The following is a 23,699-nucleotide window of genomic DNA, read 5'->3' as shown; positions in this document are numbered from 1 at the left end:
TATTCTGCTCTCCTAATAAGATTCAGTCTCATCCAAATGTTTTTGAGCTCTGTGATGTTGCTGGTACATTGCATCAGTCTGCATTTCCATATCCTGCCCAGAAAAATCTATTTTTATAATCAATCATTAAGTAGTTTATATCAAATGCTCCAGGGGCCGGTGCATCTGAACTAACATTTTACCAGCGGTCAGGTGACATTGGGTCATGTCATTTAAGTTTGTCTTTAATTGGAGTGCCTGGGACCTAAGTGGGTAATTAAGACCTTGGCATTGCAATCCAGGCAGCTTACTTTGCATTTGCACACACTGCTTTCACATGCAAAAACTGGGACCCCTGAAACTTGCTAATCTTGTAACTTCCATAAAGGCTGACCCTTTGTAACCTGTTACTGGTTGGCATATGAAAGGAAGACTTACTGAACTAGTCACCTAATAGCATTGTATCATTGATATAGGAGGAGCTGGGAACTCTTGAGAACTTTGTGATGGAAATATCTGTGCACCCAGCTCTTTCCACCTGCAATAATAATAGCTGCTACATTTGCATTGCCCTTGTCACCTACTGTTTGTGCATTGGAGTGTAAATGAAGCCCAAGCCCCATAGAGAGATCTGTAAGTTGTGGTACCCATGCTTTTACCTGTTCTTTCAGCCGCTCAGGCTGTGGAGGTTTTTGATAGAGGACAGCCCTTTTGATCATGATCAGTAAAATATTTGCATAGTTCGTAAAAGATTTACTAAGATATTTTCCACATGAAATCCCCTTCAAGTTTTCCACATAGAAAGTGTCATATTTTTCTTTTTAGCTCTGACATTAGTTTAATTGGCCTTGTTAAGGAGGTGTTTCTTCTCATCATCACCCTGGCTGGCATTGAGCGTTCATTTGTTGTAAATATTTTCAAGGCATTGCATACTAGGGACAGACCCCTGTGGTTTTTCACTTGATAGAAGTTACAGAAATAGTACAAGCAGCCAGGTGCCTGGAAAGTACCAATTACCGTTTATCTTCTTGTAACTTTAAAGTTTTGTACTGTGTTTGCATTTCATGATTTGCCTCTGATTAGTTTCTGTGAAAAAACATATTTTCAGTACAAAAGCAGCCGGGTTTCTTAACAACATTGTACATATGAGCTAAGGCAATGAGTTTTACATAAAATCTCATATAAGCATTAAATATGATCACTCGGCCCCCTCTTTCCTATTTGATTTAAGTCTTGTCTTTTCATCCTAGTTTAGAGATCTGAGAAATACACATCAGACAGTGACACCATTTATGACTCCTTTCCTTGGCTTCACCCACATAATAAAATTAGTGTGAACTTTGGTGCACCAAAAAGCTGATTTTCTCCTGTTGTTGCATTAGGACGAATTGCTCTACCACAAAAAATACACCCCTCCATTTGTGTTGTAAATGGGCCTTTGTTAGCCCAGGTCAAATGAAATTGGTCGTATGACCGAAGTTTCCTACTTTTCCTGGCACTTTTTTTTATCTAATATATAAGTTGATGCTTTGGCTTGCTTCACAAGTCAATACAGCAAGTAGAGAGAACATATTTGTAAGACGCTACCCTTGGGGTTGTCAGTGTGCCTGCAAATATTTTACCTTCTGCAATTTTGCATAAAGGAAAACGTTATCACGTTCACTGTTTTCTCTGGATCTAGTTGGAGAAGATTTGGTTCATTATTGTTTGGGAAGCCCAGCTTGAAAGACAACATAGATGGTGTGTGGTGTTATGGTGCCTCTGGTGGTTACTTAGGGTATTATATTTTAGTGTGATCTATTAAAGATATCCCATCTACCTACTGCACTGACATTTATTTTGCATTGATGGCCGTTTCTTCTCTTACATTCATATGCCCAGCTGGAGTTGGCCAGGTTTGGAACTAGTTTACAGTAGGATTGGCTGCAATGTGTGATAAAACCTTGTTTCCAAATAGGTCATTTTAGGGATAGGAATGTTTGCAGGAGATAAATCAGTGAATATGTACATTATATATCAGATTATTACAATGATGCTGCCAAGAGACCTCACAAATTCATACCTAATTCATACCTATAATTTGAAATAGGAGGTGCATATTATTTTGTATTTTATATGGTAACCTGTGACTTTTACTGCAAGTCTTAATGTATTTTCCTTTTTCTTTTTAGTATGATGCTATGCCTATTCAGTCCAACGTGGTCATGTGCTCCTGCCCATCTCCTTCATTAGTGATCAACCCTGACTCCAGCTCTGCAGCAACCTTAGCAAGCTGCAGCAGCCAAGCCGGCTCCACCAGCGAATCCAAAACAACAGACTTCAGACCCAGTTCAGACCCTGAGCAAAACACTGGGCAACAACAAACACAACAGCCTCGAAAGAAACGTCCTCAAGACTTTAAGTTTGGCAAAATCCTCGGTGAAGGATCCTTCTCTACCGTAAGCTGAATGTTGGGAGTATTCTTTAGATGTTATTTAATGACTGATTGAAAACATTTGACAACGAATAGCGAATTACTTTTAAGAAATCCATTCGAGGTTTGCTGGATCACCCAGGTTCCACCATGATAGTCCATAGATCCCCTTCCGCTTTCATTGATGTGGTCCTGTGTGTGTGTCCGCTGGCTTTTCTACATTACTTCTACAAAAGGTGTCGGGCACTGCAGACTAAGGGCTCTCTGAGCACCCTGCTACTTGTTTATCACACACAGCACAGTGCAAAGACATATTAAATTGATGAAGATGGGCTATATTTTTTAAAACAATTAGAACTATCATTCATCAAAATCAGTATTACCTAATATTGGGTAATATATTTAGAAGTTAAATAGAAATTGGCTACTGTACTTTACTGTACATAAAAATAGTAATAATAGACATGGGGAAGAACACAGGTGCACTGTTGTTGTGGGTGTCGGTATCGATTCATCCACCAGGTGGTGCTGTGTTCATTTTTATTTACTTCATTGTGTGTTCCTAAATTTACTTTAGTTTTTACATTGAGGTGATCAGTGAATACAAATGTATCGGGTGTCAATCTCTTTTACCCTTCTGCTTCTGGCAATTATAAGCCATTTATGTCTTCTAAATGATATCAATGACCCACTTGAAAAGAATGTGAGAAAGTACATAGGAGGAAATTCTTTAGCTATCCTCGTCCCCTGATTTTTTTTTTTTTTTCTTTAATGAGAGTATATCTAAAGTCAAAAACCCATTTGCTCCTTTTTTAGTCCAATATATGTTTAATATATTATTAGAATAATAATTATTAATTTTATCAAACAGAATTTATATAGCGCCAACATATTACACAGCGCTGTACCATAAATAGGGGTTGCAAATGACAGACGAATACATACAGGAGGAGGAGAAGACCCTGCCTCGCAGAGCTTACAATCTAGTATGTGGGGAATTAACACACAATAGGTTGGGAGATATGTAGTGTTGGGAACGAGTGACGGTTTCAAAATACAGAAGAAGACGAGTAGGCAGGTTTGAGTGCTCTTTTAAATGAGCAGAAAGTATAGGAGCAAGGCGAAGAGGGCGAGGAAGACCATTCCAGAGAGTTGGGGCAGCTCTAGAGAAGTCTTGTATCCGTGCGTGTGAGGAAGTCAGTTGTAGGTCATCAAAGGAGCAGAGAGAGCGGCAGGGGGAGTATTTTTTTTTACCAGTTCAGAAAGGTAAGTGGGACAAGAACTGTGGAGGGATTTGAAGGCAAAGCACAGGAGATGAATTTGATTCTAAGGTGAAATGGAAGGCAATGAAGAGAACTACAAAGAGATGCAGCGGAAAAGGAGCTGAGGGAAGGATGGATGAGTCTGGCTGCAGCATTCATATTAGATTGTAGAGGAGAGAGTTGGGATAGGAGGAGGTTACAGTAGTCCAGACTAGAGATAATATCATGTACAAGGAGTTTGGTGGTCTCTGGGGACTGGTAGGGTCAGATTTTGGAGATTTTGTGTAGTTGAAAGTGGCAGGACCTGGAAATGTTCTGAATATGGGGGTAAGTGAGAGGGCTGAATGAATGGTGACAACGTGCCTGAGGGGAGGGACGAATAACAGTGGTATTAACAGTTAGAAATATGTCAGGGAGATTTGGAAATTGAAGATGGGAAGATAAGTTCTTTTTTATCCAGGCTGAGTTAAGTGCTCAAAAGCTTGCTGATCTTGGTAAAAATCCTGAGCTACCCTTTGTCCTCTGCACTACTCCTGGTATCTCAGAATATGTGTTTAAAGTTACAAACACATGTTAGATGATTGTCGCCCAAGACGAACGGTCATGATCATCTTGGGCAAAAATCAAGCATATGCACAGTAGTCCCTCAGTGTTCTCCCCAGACCACCCTGGCTGTATTTGGGTGGTTACTGAAAAGTTGTCACAATACATGGGCCACCACCTGCCCAGGGATTCTGGTCCCTGATGGCAGATTGATGGACGACCACTGTACTTTCCTACCACACGCACATCCCTCTCCATACAGCAGAACAGCGCTGTGTGTATACCACTTCATTCTCCTATCACTGGAAACCATCATGAAAGATTGTTACCAGCAACCTAACTAGTTATCATGGATTACAAATTATTAAGCCTTTATGTTGTTGAGATCTAAGAAAGGGAGTGTTTTAAGTCATTTAGCAAAAGTCAGTGGGCATTTATGGAAATAGGGTGTATTATCAGCCCACAACAAAACCTAAATACTGTAGATCAGCAGATATATTTCTGTAGTTAAAGGGTCTAAAAGGCGTAAGACATGAAGAAATGGATAGAAAAGGGCTGCGTATGTCTGGGTTTTTTAAATAGGTATTCTGCTTTGGCATACAATGAAATAAATGTCTGTTAGTAACTACTTTCATTTTCATGCTTTTACAGATTTAGGTGAAATCGTAATGCTACTCATGTTTTGCATCAAACGATAAAACTAAAACCACTTTTATACTTTGTAGGTTGTTTTGGCTAAAGAGGTAACAACAGGAAGAGAGTATGCCAGTAAGTATCTGTATTTCTAGTAATTTTTAGTAACACTTCCTATCATTTTAGCAATTATAAAATACAATCTGATTATGTTTAGTAGAACACATGGCAACCCAAGACTGCATCAAGGCCTGAAAGATTGTTAACTTTGATGGGGATTATAGGGTTCATACTGAATTAATCCTAGTAAATGTCAGATTCAACCCAAGCACACAATTTTTATTATGTATTTTCTGTATTCCCTTGTTAAGTCATTTCTTCCTTTTCCTCTAATCTTGTTTGTATTTTTTTTTTTTCTTTTAGTTAAAATTCTACAGAAACGTCATATTGTAAAGGAGAATAAGGTACCCTATGTGACGCGGGAAAGAGATGTGATGTCACGTCTGGATCACCCGTTCTTTGTCAAACTCTACTTCACATTTCAAGATGTTGATAAACTCTGTATCCTTATCAGTCATTTTCTTTCACAATAGTGGTTGGGACTATTAAAGTGGAAATCCAGGATTACCTGAAGCTCAATAATATGGATATCTGTACAGAGCTTTGGGTACATATGACAGCTCTATATGTGAAGAGCAGGGGAGCATTGCATAGAATGTTGGGCTTCTCTAGATGTTCCTAGGGGATGAGCAAGGCACTATGTTGCATAGCCAGATTGTGTCAGGACATGAGGAATTGCTACTGCCCCTTTACACCTTCCAGCCTCTTTACTTTGTTTGACAACTGTGTGCAACCTTGACATCCTATTTTTTTACTATATGATGTTAAGGACTATTGACTTAGTAAGTGGGTGGTACAAAAGAATTTATTGGGGGGTGAAAACAACTAATAAAAGATATAATTATTATTATTACACAATAATTATATAGCACCAACATATTACGCAGCACTGTACAAAGTCCATAGTCATGTCACTAGCTGTCCCTCAAAGGGGCTCACAATCTAATGTCCCTAACTCAGTCATACGTATTTAATACACCCCAAGGTCAATTTTTGGGCTAGTGAATTAACCTAACTGCATGTTTTTGTAATGTGGGATGAAACCAGAGTACCCCGAGGAAACCCATGCAAACACAGGGAGAACCAACTCATGTAGATAGTGTCCTGGCCAGGACTCAAACTTGGGACCCAGCACTGCAAAGGCTATTTGGATGACCATTACAGGCAGCAAAAGAGAAAAGAATATGAGAATGTTCAGGACCAACTCATAGGTACTTCTGATATGGGACACCTATTATCACCATTATATTTGCAGTTTAAGACTTTTGAATGCACCATTGATAATTTATTATTATTCCAACCATATATTAGAGCATGCAGCTTTATAGTCCAATGGTAATGCAACAACAGTGCCTGAAAGAAAATGCATTAATTTAGTAGACCAAATATAGATCCCTTCTGAAAGAAAAAAACTTTGTTGCAAGTGGTAAAAACAAAGTAGTCACTTGCAGCATCATTTATTTATCTAACTAAAAAGTAATAAAATAAGAAAAACACGCACACACAGGTTGAAAAAAGTCCATTGTTCAACCCTCATGCCTTGTAACCACCTTCTTGTGGACATGTTCCTTTCATGAAAGCACCCAACAGTAAAATGTTAAAAAGTTAACCATACAATTTATATTGACTTTTAAAGCCGATATATTAGATTGTCCTAAGGGACAAGTCTGTGTTGCCCATAACTTCTTTTAACATTTCTGCAATTTTAATAGAGGTAAAAGTTGTAAAATAGAGTGGAGCATGGGTTTGATGGCTGTATTCAAAACACACCCCCTATGTTCTGTAGATGTTGTTTAAATCACAATCCACGTTTTTTCTTTTTTCCCTGTACACAGTTCACAACAGGTAGCTTTTATCTCTGTTTTGGAAATGATCATTAGATATTGTTGTACATATGATGCCTTAACAAGTGGTGCAGATTTTGGCCTCAGTTACGCAAAGAATGGTGAACTACTGAAATACATAAGGAAGATTGGCTCGTTCGATGAAACATGCACAAGGTTTTACACTGCTGAAATTGTGTGTGCTTTAGAATATTTACACGACAAGGGAATTATACACAGGTGAGAAAGTCATGTTTAATATAAGTACAAATGAACATTTGGTGGCAAAATGATTGTGGGATATTTTTAGCAATTAAATCATGCTTACCAAACTTGAGAAGTTTTATTGTTATAAAGTAGCGACTGCTGGCGGACAAGTAACTTTGTGTAAAATAGGTTTCACTGGGCATATAACTAAAGAAATTTAACAAAAAAAAGCTGCATATTGGCATTAAAAGTTCTGTCCGGTGACCTCAATGAAGAAAATGGCTTTGTTCAGTAAACCTGGCAGGTTATGTAAAAATGCACCTTAAAGCTGACACCACTAGATACGTGCTGTTACCTTTTATGAGCCCTCGGTGGCCATTGAGGCACTGCAATAGGACAGGTTGGTGGGGCTCAGCCCTGAAGTCAATGAAGTTAGGTTCCAAGTATCAAAGTAAAACTATTTTCAGGGATACACACAAAGTAGGTTTGTCTGGCTTACAAATGCTGTCTAACTGTAACCATTGTGAAATAGACACATTTTCTGTTCTGTTCAGTCACACCTTTCAGCCAGCCACCCCCTCCTTTTAAAATCTAAGCAGCCTACACATAGTAATAGGCTATAAAGCAATTTACAAAGAGGTTATCCCTAGATCCTTTGCCTGTTATGGTTTTCATATGCTCGCTGTACGAATGCTGAAGCAGTTGTTCCTCCCCTTTCTTGTCAGCTTCAACTACTGATCAGATGCATTTAATTGATTTTAAACGTGCTCTTTATTTGTTTCAGAGACCTTAAACCTGAAAATATTTTACTTAGTGAAGACATGCACATTCAGATTACAGATTTTGGGACAGCAAAGGTCTTATCATCTGACTCCAGGCAAGGTGGGTTGTGTTTTATTTAAAACATAATTATATCAGCGATGAATGCTCTCTAGGAAATATTGAATTGTTAGGACATAAAATTTGCCTTTATTTTATATGAGTTTTATTCTATCGATTAACTCATATTAGGAAACCTCCCAACCTTTGGGGCTACAGTTCTGTCCTCTCTGTCTCTGAAATGGAGAACTGCTGCTAAAGTATATGATACCTTGCAATAAAAAAAATATATAGCTAGCATCTAGCTTCCAGAAATTTCCACCCATGTATTTTTACTCCTGGAAAAATGTGTTGCGTCTTTGGGCAGAAATTTGGGTTGAGTTTTAACGATTTATTAGTCTTCCGGAGTAGGGAATACCCAAAAACTACAATACTTTTCCATAAAAACATAAAGTACTGATGTGCTTTCCTATAGGTTTTAGCTAAATAACTGAAGGCCAATATGTTACTTTTTTCAACATTGAAATGTACACGGACAAGAAAATACCTCCCGTTAATCCCAATAACTACAAACTGTTTTTTGTTTTGCTTTTTATTAAACTAGCATTGGATTTTTGTTCTGAGTTTAAAGGGATTTTTTTTCTTATTGTTGGTTCATAGCAAGAGCAAACTCGTTTGTAGGGACAGCGCAATATGTATCACCAGAACTTCTCACAGAGAAATCTGCATGCAAGAGGCAAGTATTTTATTACTGTAAATCCCAGCTCTTTGTTTTCTTTATTTCATGGTGAACATTTAAGAAACATGAATTTTAAAGAAATTAAAATCTACAGTGCTAGCAAAAAGTGAACAGCAATTACTGGGCCCTCTATTTGGAAAACTTTTCACAATAATTTATTGTTAGAAGCACATTGTTTTCAAAAGTTTATAAACCTAAAATATAGTATTTTATGTAAAATTTGCAGGTGCCTTAATTTGCATTTATAAATCTGTGATAATAGTGCAAATATATTTGCTCAGGCACCTGGCTTGTAGAATTATGCAGTGGCTTTGTTGTGCTGCTTCTTTACAAAATACAAGCAGTACCATTTGCTGACTGATTGATTACAATGCACTCTCTATGTAGGTTACATTTAATCTCCACAGTTGATAAGCAGCTATCATTTTGTTATTAGGTGACTAATATGCAAAAATCTTAAAGTTATCTTTTTTTAAATCTTAAAAACTGAATATATATATATATATATATATATATATATATATAGGCTGCAATTGCTGACCTGCTTTTGAGATTCTGGTTGCCTGGTTTTTTTATTGGGTCATAACTATGCTTGTTCATCAGGAGAGAGGGAAATATTAATAACCAAAGAATTAAGACAAGACTAAGAAAAAAAGGACAGTTGAACCACCAAGGCACTGGCTTATAAATTCACATTTTTTAATTATAGGTAGCATATTGGCTCTGTGTCTAGTACTCTTGCCCCGCTTCACAAGAATGTGTGAAAAACGAAATGCATCAGAATATCAAACTTGCCAGCTTTTTAGCTGTTCTGCACAAATTATTGATTCTTTATCATAATCTAAGATGTTTTTAAAACCCTGCTTTTCGATTTCACTGCAAGCCAATCTGTTAATAACTTTTTTTCCCTCAACTGCTTTCAGTTCAGATCTTTGGGCGCTTGGTTGCATTATTTATCAATTAGTAGCCGGACTACCACCATTCAGAGCCGGGTAAGGAAATTCAACGATTCATGTGTGTTATTCTGTCCATGCCTTCTTTTTGTTCAGATTTTGTTTAATAATGCATATGTCCTTGCAGGAATGAATATCTAATTTTCCAGAAGATAATAAAGTTGGAGTATGACTTCCCAGAAAAATTCTTCCCTAGAGCAAAAGACCTTGTAGAAAGACTTCTGGTAATATTTTTTCCCTAGAAATTCAGATCTCCATATACCTACCTACCTTTACCTACCTCTCTCTATACATACCATAAATATATTTAATCTGGGTGGAAAAAGGTATAGGCAGGTTGTGGCATCTCTGTCATCTTTGTCACCAAACTTTTCAGTAACCACCTAAAAACCAGCAGAGCGATTACTAAAAAGTGCTGAGTGGTGCGTCCAGGTAACGGGCTGGGGAGAACACTGATGTGTATTTGTTTGTATCCAGCTTATCTATCCCAATATCCTTGACTCTGGCTATACAGCGTTTCTTTGTCCTTTCAGGTCACAACCCCCTTACTAAATAGTTAAAAGATGATTACGACAAATATAATAACAGAATCCCAATTGATTGTTTCACTGTTTTTTTTTTTTTGTTTTTTTTTTAAATAATATATTATGAGGTTATGTACCTCTAAGGACATCAGTAGAAGCAGCTTTAAAATAAAGTGGTGTAATGTTTACATCTTAGATGCAATGAAAAAAAGGCCATTGGCATTGGTTAAACCCCATAGTAATCTGTATCTTTATACTATTGTTTGTGTTCTTTTCAGTAACTGAAAACCATACACACTTTGAGAGGATTGTTAGGCATCTTGTTTTAAACTACTGTTTTAATTTTTTGCTTTTCAACAGGTTTCAGACCCTACTAAAAGATTAGGCTGTGAAGAATTAGGAGGTTTTGGCCCCCTTAAAGCCCAATTATTCTTCGATGGCATCACGTGGCAAGACTTACACCTTCAGACTCCTCCAAAACTCACAGCCTATTTACCAGCAATGGCTGAAGATGATGAAGAGTTTTATGGGAATGTAAGTAATCCCAGGCGGTTAGTCCACATTCACAGTACTGTGTCAATACAGAGGGAAAACTACCTTTTACTGTGTTGAGAGAGCCCTGTGCTTAGCTATAACAATGTTGAACGCCTTGTCTACAAAAGACTCGGCCATTACCTGAGCACCAACTCTCTCCTTGACCCCCTCCAGCCTGGTTTTAGAGCTGCCCACTCCACTGAAACAGCCCTTACTAAAGTGGCCAATGACCTCATCAGAGCTAAGTCTCAAGGCAACTTTTCCCTGCTCCTTCTCCTTGATCTTTCCTCTGCTTTTGACCCTGTTGATCACCCCCTTCTAATACAAATCATGTGCTCCATTGGTATCTGTGACACTGCTCTCTCTTGGTTTGCTTCCTATCTGTCTGACCCTCCTTTCAAGTTTCTTTCAATTGTAATTCCTCCTCTCCCACTCTCCTCCCTGTTGGTGTTCCCCAAGGGTCAGTCCTTGGACCGGTTCCCTTTTCTCTGTACACCTCCTCTCTCGGTAGTCTCATATCCTCCTTTGGCTTACAGTACCATCTGTATGCTGATGACACCCAAATTTATCTGTCCACCCCTGACTTGTCTCCCTCAGTCCTGGATAAGGTCTCATGCTGCCTGTCAGCCATCTCATCATGGATGTCTGACCGATTCCTGAAACTCAACCTGGATAAGACAGAACTCCTCATCATCCCCCCCTCAAATTCCAAATCCCCCCCTGACATATATCTAACTGTTAACAACACTGTTATTCGGCCCTCCCCTCAGGCACGCTGTCTTGGTGTCACCTTTGACTCGGCCCTCTCATTTACCCCCCATATTCAGAACATTTCCAGGTCCTGTCACTTTCACCTACGCAACATCTCCAAAATCCGCCCCTACCTGTCCCCTGAGACCACCAAACTCCTTGTACACGCTCTTATCATCTCCCGTCTGGACTACTGTAACATCCTCCTCTCTGGTATTCCACTAACCCGACTCTCCCCTCTACAATCTATTATCAATGCTGCAGCCAGACTCATCCATCCTTCCCTCAGCTCCTCTTCAGCTGCTTCTCTTTGTAGTTCTCTCCATTGACTTCCATTTAAATCAAATTTAAGCTCCTGTGCTTTGCCTTCAAATCCCTCCACAGTTATTCCCACTTACATTTCTGACATGGTTAAAAAATACTCCCCCTGCCGCTCTCTCCGCTCCTCCAATGACCTACTAATGACTTCCTCACTCATAACCTCATCACACGCACGGATACAAGACTTCTCTGGAGCTGCGGAGTCTAGTATCCAGGTAATAACTGTGTGTAATAGATGCCTTGGATCACAATGTATTGGCTGACAATCTTGGCCGGTTGGGTGCAGTACTACACAAGGACACATCAGCTGTATAGACTATAATGAAAATTATCCATGTGTTGAAGTATGGGGAAGCTCAATAAAATGTAGAACTTGTTCAATTTTGCATCACACTTGACTAGTTTGGATAATATATATGTTCCATATTCTATATTAAATCAAAACCCCCTGCTTTGTGACCCTTCAGGAAGACTGGGAAAGAGCTGAACTGAACTACTAATTTTGCATATTCCCTGTTTGGTTTTATTGGTTTTTTTTCTCATAAATGCTATCCCCTCCTATGCAGACCTTTCCATTTAACAAGAATGATAAAGAGGAATATGCCAATTTTATAATGGTAGGCCCTTCACCTGCAGACAACGATGTGGTGGTTGTCCTCATTTTGCATCTCACGGGTGTATCAGAGTAGTATTTTTGCACTGGGTAGCACTTTTGTGGCATGTGAGCATCACACGGTGAATATTTCAGTACAAATGGTAATTAGTACGGGGTATGTAGAGTTCACTCATGCATACTGCTGGAAGCACAGTCCTCTTAATGTAGCAAACGCTTCTTATTTTGCCTGATCACATATGCAAATAATTTAATTCAAGGGTTACAGAAAGTTTAATGTTCTGTCTCATGCCCTTAGTCAACAACTTAACAAGGACCTAAAAAATATTATGGGGAATTTGTCAAGGCTGACACAGGAGGTTACAGTAAACTCATTGCTGGAATTTAGCACAAACCTTTAGTCTTAAATCATTTATCCTCTGTTTCGATACATTTATCACATATTACGGCATATATTGTGTATCAAATCCAAGTTTAGTGCCTTATCAAGCTTGTACACTAGAAAATATTACATAATTGTATGTCAAATAATGGTCACCAACATGGGGTATATGTAACCCAAGGGATCCCTAGAAGAAATTCAAGGGGAAACTTCTGCCTGTCAAATCATACTTAATATGCTAGTCGAAATGCTTAGTATATTATTTGCACAACAGAAACTTGATTATTTCATTTTTAAAGAATAATGAGTTGCTTGTAGTAACTGTTTAGATGTTAGGAGCTGTAAATGTGCACCTTTCCTAATATTTAGGGGTGCATAATATAATCGAAACACACAATTCTAATATGCTCTTATAAAGTAAATCAAATACTTTATTAGTGAAGTGAAGATGTGTTTTTTCTGCTTATAATTTTCTTCTTTATTCATGTTGTCCTTTTAAATAGTTCTTGCATGTGCAGTATCCTCTCCACAAAACCGAACGAAATTATTTGTATAATATAAATTACAGGCACTGGCTGGTGCAGCCTAAAGCACAGAGCGGCTGACAAATTTTCCATTCACACAAGCAAGGACATTAGGAAATAGGCTGACCATAAACCGAGTCATCCCCAGTTCGATGATGTTTCCCATTCGTACTAATTTCTAGTGACATGACTATAGACATTGTAAAGCACTTGTCGGCACTATATAAATACTGGATGACAATAATAAATTCTAAGACTTAGAAACTTAACAGCCCAGAGTTTATCAACTCATGTCATATTTTTTCTTGTTGGCAGTTCAAGTCTTAAACCGGCCACAAGTATGTTAGATTTTATCAACCTTAGTTTATTAGCCTGCTGTATGAAAACATCATATCTGAAAATAAGGACATTGTGCACAGGGCACAGTTTGTACTCTGTGAATAAAAACTTGCCCTTCTTTATTTCTTAAAGGCAGCCAGAGGCTAGAATAGTGGACATTTATTAGTTGCAGGCATTAACTGGAGCCTAAGTTGAATGACACTTTAAAATTCTATCCAACAAATCTGTGATATATTATGGGTACAGGACATGCTGTGTGTTTAGTAAGTGAATAAACTGGAAATCTTACTAGAATAAGCGGATTGCCAGCGTAGAGATATTAAAACTGAAATCCATGTTTAGCAATCACTGTATTTTTAGGAGGCCAATGAGTTAAATCTTGGTTTGCTTTTTATTGGTGCTCAGAAAGCAGATTCATATCATTGATTGTTATAGAAGAAAATATTTTTTTCCCAGAGTTCAGCTATCAATTGTACATTTAGGAAAACATTTTTTTAGACCCCCTGTCATGTTTTTGATGTGGTCTTCGTTGAAGACAATCATCCCTCTGTTTGTCCTTGTGACCATTGTCACCAAAGAAGAAATCCACATTTCTAAAGTTTTCCTCGGAACAGGAGGTGAGGGGAAATTGTACAAAGGAGAACCCCTCGTTCTAAGGACAACTGACTAAGGGGAATTCCTCTCACTTTTTTTCCTCTTACTCATTTTCCCAGACTGTTGCATCTCTGAGACAGGGAATGAAGAAAAATTTCCCCATTAGTACACAGACCGCAAACAATTCCCTGCCATGGGTAAGAATATATAAAAAGAAAAGGTTTTGTTATTACGTACATTAAATAAATATTTAGTTCTCTTATACATTATTATCATTATCAGTGTTCTTCTCTATTCACACTGACAGGTGGTACACCTAGAGCAAAGTTGGTCAAGTCGCACATAATGTTTAGTGAGCTTAATTCTGCAGAAAGCTGCCATGCTTGACATGCTTCAGGAGTTGTTGTAGACCGGGGACAATGTTTATAGACTGGAGACACGTTACATGTGACTTCTAGAGATCACTGTTCTGACACGTGCTTCCCAAATCAACATTTTCACATTATACTATCTGCAGGGGCATTAAGGGCCACACAAAGTGCCTGCAGGTTAGGTCCCAGGGAATACAAGTATAATGATCTAATGTGTACCTTGCTCTCTATTTCAGTATGATGACCTGCTGAGTCAGTTTGGAGGAATGCAAGTAGCCTTGTCTGTTTCACCCCAAACACTGCCTACACCAGAACCCATTCAGCCGCAGAAGTCCGGCAGTAACATTGAGCAGTACATCCACGACATTGATAACAATTCTTTTGAGCTCGATCTACAGTTCTCAGAGGAGGAAAAGCGGCTACTACTAGAAAAACAAGCCGGAGGAAACCAGTGGTAAGCTTGCCAGTTCTGCCTCCAGTCCAAACCTGTTGGACTCCTAAATGTTGTTTTCTTTTTTTGTTTTTTTTAAATTATATTTTTTTTTTAAAGAAATTTTTAACGGTACAAAGAAGAAAAAAAAAAACACAAAATAAAACTAGGAAACAGTATTGAAACATACACAGCTCCCAAGAAAACAATAACCAATTCCTGAGTATAACACATTACTTACTTACATTACTTTTTACAAATTTTCTTTATATAGCGTACAAATAGAGATCTTATGTGCCGCCTCCCAAATATCTATCGAATCTTCTGGAGTTAAAGTCCGGCCTAGAACTTCCTCCCATTAAGCATATAACCAAACTTATGTAGGCTTCCGAGCATTGAATTATGCAGGAGGCGGTAAATGGTAGAAACGACTCCTTTGGTGTGGGGGCCCCTCTATACATAGTCTCGGACCCCTAAATGTTGAAGTCTCAATACTGCTTATTGCAGGCATTTAGTGGCCAACTAAAAGGTGCTAAGAATCAAAAAGTTCTGGAGGTTTTTCCTAAATAGGATTCTAGTCTTAAAGAAATGGAAATTTCAATTATTACTATTAGAATTGCATTAGTTATTTTACTATTAGAATTGCAATAGAAGGAAAATGTAGCCTACAAGGACTGGTTATAGGAGAGGAGCCAGCTGCACTCTGAATATGTAGAAGTTTTGGCACATCTGTGTTTGCACTGTGCTTTCACTTGATATAGATTTAGATTAAGAAAAGTATTGCTAGAAAGTGACTGCACCCTCACTTAAATGGAGTACTGATTGCCACTTTTTCTAGCCCTATGTAATGACGAGCATCCAAAGACTTGCATTGGGGTTGCTATTTCATCAAATGTGGTGATTAGGGTCTATAAAATAAATATCTTGAATCTTCACTGCAAACTTTCATGGCCATCACAGTGACAAATTCCGGCAATAAAGTTGAAAGTTTGCATCTTTCGATACTGAAGGTCTTCCAACACAGTAGCAACTCTTTTTAAAAGTGTCAGCCTTTTCAGTTTATCGGCACTTTTATAATAATGCCATGTGCAAAAAAGGAATTATATTTGAGTGTAAAAAAAATTAGCATTTTTTGGTAGTGTTGGTAAAGTGCAGTTTATAACACTTCCTTTAAAGATGTGGCAATCAAGTTTTGTTCCAAATCACCCACAAAGTTCTGAAATGAACTGATCCTTACTGCTGATCACAGGGTGAGCGGATAATGGAGACAGCTGTTATCTTAAAAACCAAGTATCACATTAGCACGACAATGTTTTATTTATTGTTACTAAATCTTGTTTTGTTTTTTATTCTCTAGGCACCAGTTTGTAGAAAATAATTTAATTCTAAAAATGGGTCCAGTAGATAAACGAAAGGTGAGTGTAAGAATTATATTTAAAAGAATTTAAAGTGTTTGTTTTTTCTAGTTTTCTATGGACAGGATTTAAAAAAAAAAAATATTAAAAACATTTTCAGCAAGTTAGTAATGAAATGTTTCATGTATACTACATATTTTCATTAACTTTCACATGGATTTCCTGTTATTTTCTCACCACTTGTGAAAATCAAATTAAAATAGTTATAATAATATATTTTTCTGGTCATAAATAGAAGTGTTACAATTTCCATCCTTGGAGAACATATGTCAATGAATGTGAATATTCCCCTAGAAAAAGTAGAAATATTTGTTGTGTGTTTTTACAAATGTACCATCTTGCTATATATCCCAAATAAACTAAGCCTTTGTATAGCATTATTTAGATTACTTTATGATTAGTTGTAAACATTGCTTGTTCAGTACTAACAACTAATCACCTTCTTTGTATATGCAGGGGCTGTTTGCTCGCCGCCGTCAGCTGCTTCTTACAGAGGGTCCACACTTATATTATGTGGATCCCGTAAACAAAGTCCTTAAAGGAGAGATTCCATGGTCACAGGAACTGCGCCCAGAGGCCAAGAACTTCAAAACATTTTTTGTTCATACAGTAAGTCTAATTGGATGGATGAAACATGATATGTGCATGGAAAACAGAAGTTCCACATTTTACCAGTCCCCCGTCCCAAACAACGATGGCTATAATATCATTGATTCAAAACCTTTCCTTCTAACAATGTAAATGTTCCTACATATTTGTGAGCTGCTGCTGGGGTCACTGTGCCTCCTTGCAGTCCAGAATATGGAAGTCGGGGTTTAGGTCTCTCTCTCCCTCTCTCTCTCCCTCTCTCTCCCTCTCTCTCTCCCCTCTCTCTCTCTCTCTCTCCCTCCCTCTCCTTTTGGTAGACACTTCCATTTTACCCTGTATGGGCAGGTTGATAGTGTTGGCGCCATTTGTATGTAACAAACCAAATTTTGTGGCCCCCTGTAACCAATCTGTCATAAGCTTTGTTGTTACATTTGTTTTGATCCAGATACGCATCTCGGGTAATTTTTTATGTACATATACAACCTAGTTTTACCAATGCTAGTTATAATCCTGCTTTGTAGGTCAGCAACAAATGTTTTTTTTTTTTTTCCTGGGTTTTACTATCTGTGTCCTTATTGGAGAGATTTCCCTTCTCTTTCTGCCTGGAAAATCTCCGCAATGAGGTATTGTGTAGTAGAGTGAGGAAAGGTCAGAATTTTTCAGTGCTTGCATTTTTGTCTTTGCCTTCCTGTCCTGGTGACATCTGCACCTCTCATTTGTACTGACAGCACAGGGTCATTATGTGAAAGAAAATCAGTGTCATCCCAGACAGAAGATCAAAACTGACAAAGATTTTAACTCTGCTCTGATTTATCCAAAACTTAAGAAAATATTTTGGCCAGCGTCTGGCGTTAATATTTAACTGCCAGTTGTCAGACTGAACAAAAAGTCTTGTTAGCTGCAAAGACACCAGGCTATTCCAGCATAATGTAGGGAAAATTATTATAATAAAAATTGCACATGGTTCCTCACATAGATCTTTCAGCATGCAGGAATATTACAATGACAACTGAAGTCAGGTTCAACTGTTTTCTGACATTTTACACTAAAACTGAACTTCTACCACATTGATACTGTACAGTTTGTTTTTTTAATTCCTGTCCCTAATCTAGCTGATAATTCCTGGTTTGGTTACCATTGATTGGTGAGTGTTGAATTTAGTGATTTTAGCAGTTTTTCATTTCTTCATTGTATGCTTGTGAACATGTACAACCTATACATCTACAAGCCTAGTCATTTATTAACTTTTCCGGTCTTTACTTGCAGCCCAACCGAACATATTACCTGATGGACCCCAGTGGAAATGCCCACAAGTGGTGTAAAAAGATTCAGGAAGTGTGGCGGCACAGATACCAGAATCACCAAAACAGCAGCATGTAGCATTGCGTCTCTTCCACGTCCTGCAAGCTTCCCTCATGCTGCTAGACTCCCTGATTCAACAGATGAGCTTTACATAGCAGAACAGAAGAGAGAACCCTTCTCCACTCACCAATACCACCATCTCTCCGTGACAAATCATACCGTCAGAAATCTACATAAAGTAAATAAAAATATACACACGAAGACAAACGTGGACATTAATGGAATCCAGGGTTTACCTTGCTTCTTCTCTGTGCTTCTGTTGAGTTACAACATGCATATCGTTGCTGTGGTGATTTTGCTTTTGTGCACACCAGCTCTATATCTTCTGCAACCTAGTGGGTAGGCCTTGTTATGCCAGCTTTAACGTACAGTCAGTAGAAACACAGATCGTCGTACTCGTGCACACATTGACAAACTCATATACTGTAGTCTGTGGGACCTTCCTCTTGCCTAATTTAGTTTTTTTTTTTTTTTTTTTCTTTTTTTTTGGTTTTGGTTTGCCAGTGAAATTAGTTTTTGGTCAGGAAGCTTTACAACCCATACAATACTGCAACACAGAATATAGCAGTCTTGTAATGGTATCCACTATCCAGTGGTGCAAGGAACACCAGTTCTGCTCTTTACTTTTTATTTATTAGTGCATTCAGTAAGGTGAGATGTACAATTTAGTAAATTTATCGTCACCAGTTCTACGTGGTACTTCTAGTTGTGTTTGTGCAGGAACAGTGCACCTGTCAACACAGAGTTTAAATAACAAGAATCGGGCTTCAGAGGAAATAGTATGTTGACGTAAGCACTGAATATAGAGTTATATACATTTTATATATATAAATATATATACATATATATATTTAATACTAAAGGAAAGTTATCTGAAGTTTTATCCTCCCAGTCTGACAGTACCCTTGTTAAATCCACCATGAGAGAAACATTGTTGCAAGATAAATCTGATTGAGTAGATTTGTTTTTGCATGGAGAATTAAATTGTCCACACAAATGCCCAAAGCTCACATTTTAGTTTTGGGTTGAAGTTGGTGGCATTGATTTTCCACTTTATCAACATCTCATAGAGATTTTGCATTGACATCTCCCTGCCACCATGAAAAGTCTTGGAAGGATATTACTTTTTCTTGTAGTTTGATCTGTAAAATAAAAAAACTTCCAGCAGGAAGAGTGTGACCATTGGATGGACAGTAACAAGTAGGTGGGGCTAAGAACTGGGTTGCTAAAATCCTGCACCTCAAGCTTATGGGAGATACACACTGAAATATGATTTCTTTTGCATACACTAGTTTCGGGTGACCTGACCCTTTAATTTGTGGATATTAGTAGGCTTAGGTTTCTGTGAAGGGGGAAGGAAAACATTGTTCCACTGATTACACTTCAATTTGCCCACACAAAGTTGTCTTAGCATAGAGCTGTGTCTGCCTGCTGCTATTTCAACCATTTGTATTTGCTTTTAAATACCACAATTACACAAGGGCCACAAATGTGTTAACAGACCAGTCAGAACTTATGGTACTCGTCACATAACAAACTCGGCAGTTCACGAATGACTTCTGTTTGGTGGTCAAAAACATTTCGTCATTTATTTAAGAAAGCATACGGCTTGATTTGTCATTATTGTATAGGGATTTTTTTTTTTTTTAATGTTGCACACGCACAGTGAGGGTGAGGGGTCAAGCCGGTAACTGGTGACTATTCACAAGGAAACTTCTAATGCAGTTTCTGTATGACACTCCTGACACAATCATTTTGGTGACCCAATTGCAGGGTGATTAAAAAAGTATTAGAGAACTGGTTCTGCCCAACTCCCTGCCCCCTCCATCCCCAGCAACCGGCTTCTATTTCCAAACTACAGAAAAAGAAATGGATGGGATGCAAGGGGGTGTAAATACAGCTATGTATTTAAACATGTCATGGTCTACAATGCCTGATGTGATTTTCCACTTTGAGCTGATTTAGGCTCCCCCTAAACATGTTAAACTACTTACTGACCCCTTTGCACATCAAATTAAAGCAAACAATCACCTTATACTTTACTTATTTAAACCTATCCAAACCAATGCAGCTTTGTACATACCTTATGTGTTTTATACCATAACCTCGATCCCCTTTCTGTAGCTGGGGAAAAAAAAACAATTAGATGGCTCCAACATATAGTTGTCTGTACAGTAGTCAGATACCAAGCACCCCGGGCACCCAGCATGTTCTTCATTGGTGGATGGGCACTCAACCCTCTAAGTTACTAAGTACAAGTGTACTTGTCACATTTTCTTTTCTCAACATGGAACTTATCTTTACCTTCACTGTGTGTAAGCAACAACTTCACTTTGGCTTGTTGTTAGGCATTTGGCAAATAAGCTTCTGCCATGAGCATAGAATTCGTAGACAAACACCGAACCTCTAAGAATTTCTTGATGGCTGCCCTTTAAAGGACTTTGGCTTTTAACCTCCACAAAATCAACTGTCATCTGAATTGTAGGCTGTAGTTTTATTTCAGCAAAACTTGTAAATCCAGCACCCAGCTAAAGGCAATGCCTGCCTTCAGTGAAAGTTACCAGCTTCAGAGAAATTTTAGACTGTTATCAATGACCTCCATTTAAAGATGGTAGTTGCTTGGCTTCCTTTCTTTTCTGAGTCATTGGCATAGAACAGGCATGCAGCAAAGTCATAGTGAAGTCAATACACCCAGTCTTGTTCCAGGTCATTGAATCCAAATGTGTTAAAGCAAATTGATTTGCATGATTGATCTATTGTTCTCCACTATATATTATAGTGCCGCGCTTGTATATTGTATATGATAATTGTGCCTTCCAGGCAACTAACGTTTTGGAAAGGAGATGTTGGCTGTGGGAGACAAAATATTTCCTTGTGACTTTGGGAAAACAAAGCACCATTGTGGTGGGGTAATCCATCCCAGTGCCAGGTAATGTTTCCATTATCCACAGCTTCCGACGTGACTGTAAGACTACTCAGGATGGCCAGTCGTCCTGCTCCATTAAAACTGTCTCTTAACAGTTGTATGCCTTTCTAAGGGAACTCACAGTGATTTGAATATAGAGAAATATATCATATGAATTTGGTGACATAGCTAGCAATCAATTCTGTGTTGCACGATCTTCAGTGGATGATAGAACTGGTGGATAATGACCACATCCTCTAGGTATAACATGGTGTCTGCTTGAAATGCCTTGGCTGGTGGCAGAGCTTAGTACCTGCTGTATTTAATAACAGGAATTAAAAAAAAAAAAGCTTGAAAATAGTAGGTTGGCTTTCTTTTCAGGTTGGTGGCAGTTGGATATAAATGTTATTTTTCTTTCTTATTTTTTCCTTCTTCTATACTTGGTTTGTAGCTGACTGTAACTGTGATGTACAGGCTAAGCTTAAAACTGAAAAAAAAATCTTAAATAATGCAATGATAGGATATTCACTTTTGTATTTTTATTCTTGTATAAGGTTATTTGCTGGCTAAATGTTGGCCTCTAGTTCAGTCTGTGTTATTTAAATTCTAATATATGAATTATTTGAATTGAATTCATGTTCCGGGCCACGTTGTTGTATGTATTGATGTACAGCCATGAATGTGAATAATTATTGTAAACTATATTTTACAACTTTTTTTTCTGGCTTTATTATATAAATTTTCTATTTGGTCAATGATTTAATCATATTTCTCATAATTTAATGAATTTTGTTTCTGTTCCTTTTTTTTTTTTTCCAAATATTTGTGCCCCTAGATGTAGTTACTGAATGAGGAATTTTTCACATATGCTCGATTTAGTCTTGTAATAAAAAGCATGTAGGGTTATAGGTGTACAACTTGTCTGTTTGTTTATTTTAGAAACCTTTCTGGGGTTGGTGGATGGAATATTGCCGAATATAAATATCTAAACCGAAAAAAAAACATTTACAGTGTATGTGCAGGATAACAACACGCCTCTCATCCACAATCCTAAACTAACCAATGGAAACATTTAAAACAACATTTTTTTCCACACTTAATGGTTTATTAAGGGGAACAAAACATACAATTCCAGTACCACAAAACAAAAAAATATAATAAATTAAAATATTAAAGAATCTCCGTGTAATCCTTATTACACAAAAATCAAGGCTATCATGCACACAAAAAAAGAGGATAAGGAGAATTGGAACAAATAAGGACAAGGAGCTGAACATGATCCTATCAACTCAAAAGTTACCAAAAGTGTCATTCATACATTTTTGAAGTCAGAAAATGTAAACATAACCTATAATGTCCAGATCAAAGGAAATTTGTCTACTTGGTCTAGCTTATTGGCTCTGGATTCCTACATTGAGAAAATTTTGAGAATTTTGGAAATCCACAGTTGTACTGAAGGGATGTTTGCAGAAAACTGTGGAATAAGACATTGAGCTGAATAGAAAAGATGTAAAGTTAAAGATGACTTGAGATATGCCACTGGAGTCCAGGGAACGGTCTCATAATTTGTTTCTTTACCTGGATTATCCTCAAGAAATCTTGAATCAAAGCACAGTCCCACCAAATATGTATCATGCTACCAATGGCCTGACCACATCGCCAACAGTTATCAGATTTCGGTTATACCTGTGTAACTTTACCAATGGTATTTGACACCGGATAGCATCATTTGTACTTACCTAAAGCGGTGGTTACATGGCACTCTAGATTGCTCTGCCATGTTTACATTATTATTCTTAAACTGGATTTACATAACACCAACATATTATGGAGTGCTGTACAATAAATATGTGTTGCAAGTGACAGAGTGACACAGGAGGAGGATAGGAACCTCCCCCGAAGAGCTTACAAACTAGGAGACATTCAGCTTGTGCCTTCTTTTGGCTGTCCATGTCATTGTTTGCTTGACATGTACTCTTTCTAATAGATGTCTGGGGCGGGTCCTTTTTCTGAACAGGTTAGAAGACCCACAGTAATGGCACCCATATTAGAAGACAGGCAGGGATTGGTGAGTACAAGCACTAATAAAGTGGTGGTTCAGTAGTCATCAAAAGAAGTGATGTCAAGGGACCTGGACAGGGAATTAATGTGAATATATCTTCATTCACTAGGTAAGACATATTTAGATTTTTGGATTGGGTGAATTTTATATTCTGCCCAGAGATAGGCTTAATATATTGCAGTAAGTAGTAGTTGTAATGTTCAACTGGGCTTGTTTTTGTAATATTCTTTTATATCTTATCCACTTCTTTATTTGAAAAGGGCTAACAACATGACTTACATAAATGGAAACCTTTACAGACATTATAAAGTAATGCTTTTTACCTTATTTTACTTAGTGGAACTGCATAAAGCACACTTTCTATCCCTGTATCTTTAGTTTTTGTATCTAGAGGTAGCCAATGTTGTTGCCCAGCCTGGTTTTTCAATGTATGCCTTTATTTTTCTTCATTACATGGTAGTTGATGAGGATAGTCGTAAACTGAAATATAACCA

At 37.8% G+C, this 23,699-nt stretch overlaps 1 protein-coding gene across 2 annotated transcripts in view; it reads left to right on the top strand.

Moving 5' to 3' along the window:
• The window catches only part of PDPK1 (3-phosphoinositide dependent protein kinase 1), a 36,606-nt gene extending 14,546 nt beyond the window's left edge, over positions 1 to 22,060 (top strand). For both annotated transcript variants that reach the window (XM_072417738.1, XM_072417739.1), the window contains exons 2-14: positions 2,151 to 2,417; positions 4,923 to 4,965; positions 5,254 to 5,391; positions 6,869 to 7,013; positions 7,765 to 7,862; positions 8,460 to 8,535; positions 9,462 to 9,530; positions 9,619 to 9,715; positions 10,376 to 10,549; positions 14,680 to 14,897; positions 16,231 to 16,288; positions 16,745 to 16,897; positions 18,143 to 22,060. In XM_072417738.1, coding sequence (XP_072273839.1) covers positions 2,151 to 2,417; positions 4,923 to 4,965; positions 5,254 to 5,391; positions 6,869 to 7,013; positions 7,765 to 7,862; positions 8,460 to 8,535; positions 9,462 to 9,530; positions 9,619 to 9,715; positions 10,376 to 10,549; positions 14,680 to 14,897; positions 16,231 to 16,288; positions 16,745 to 16,897; positions 18,143 to 18,256 — 1,650 coding nt within the window. In that variant the 3' untranslated portion in view covers positions 18,257 to 22,060. The remainder of the gene's footprint in view (positions 1 to 2,150; positions 2,418 to 4,922; positions 4,966 to 5,253; positions 5,392 to 6,868; positions 7,014 to 7,764; positions 7,863 to 8,459; positions 8,536 to 9,461; positions 9,531 to 9,618; positions 9,716 to 10,375; positions 10,550 to 14,679; positions 14,898 to 16,230; positions 16,289 to 16,744; positions 16,898 to 18,142) is intronic.
• Positions 22,061 to 23,699: the final 1,639 nt, after the last annotated feature.

The sequence above is a fragment of the Pyxicephalus adspersus genome, chromosome 7 (genome assembly GCF_032062135.1).
Source record: "Pyxicephalus adspersus chromosome 7, UCB_Pads_2.0, whole genome shotgun sequence".
Lineage (NCBI taxonomy): Eukaryota > Metazoa > Chordata > Amphibia > Anura > Pyxicephalidae > Pyxicephalus > Pyxicephalus adspersus.
This window is presented reverse-complemented; position numbering and strand designations above follow the sequence as displayed.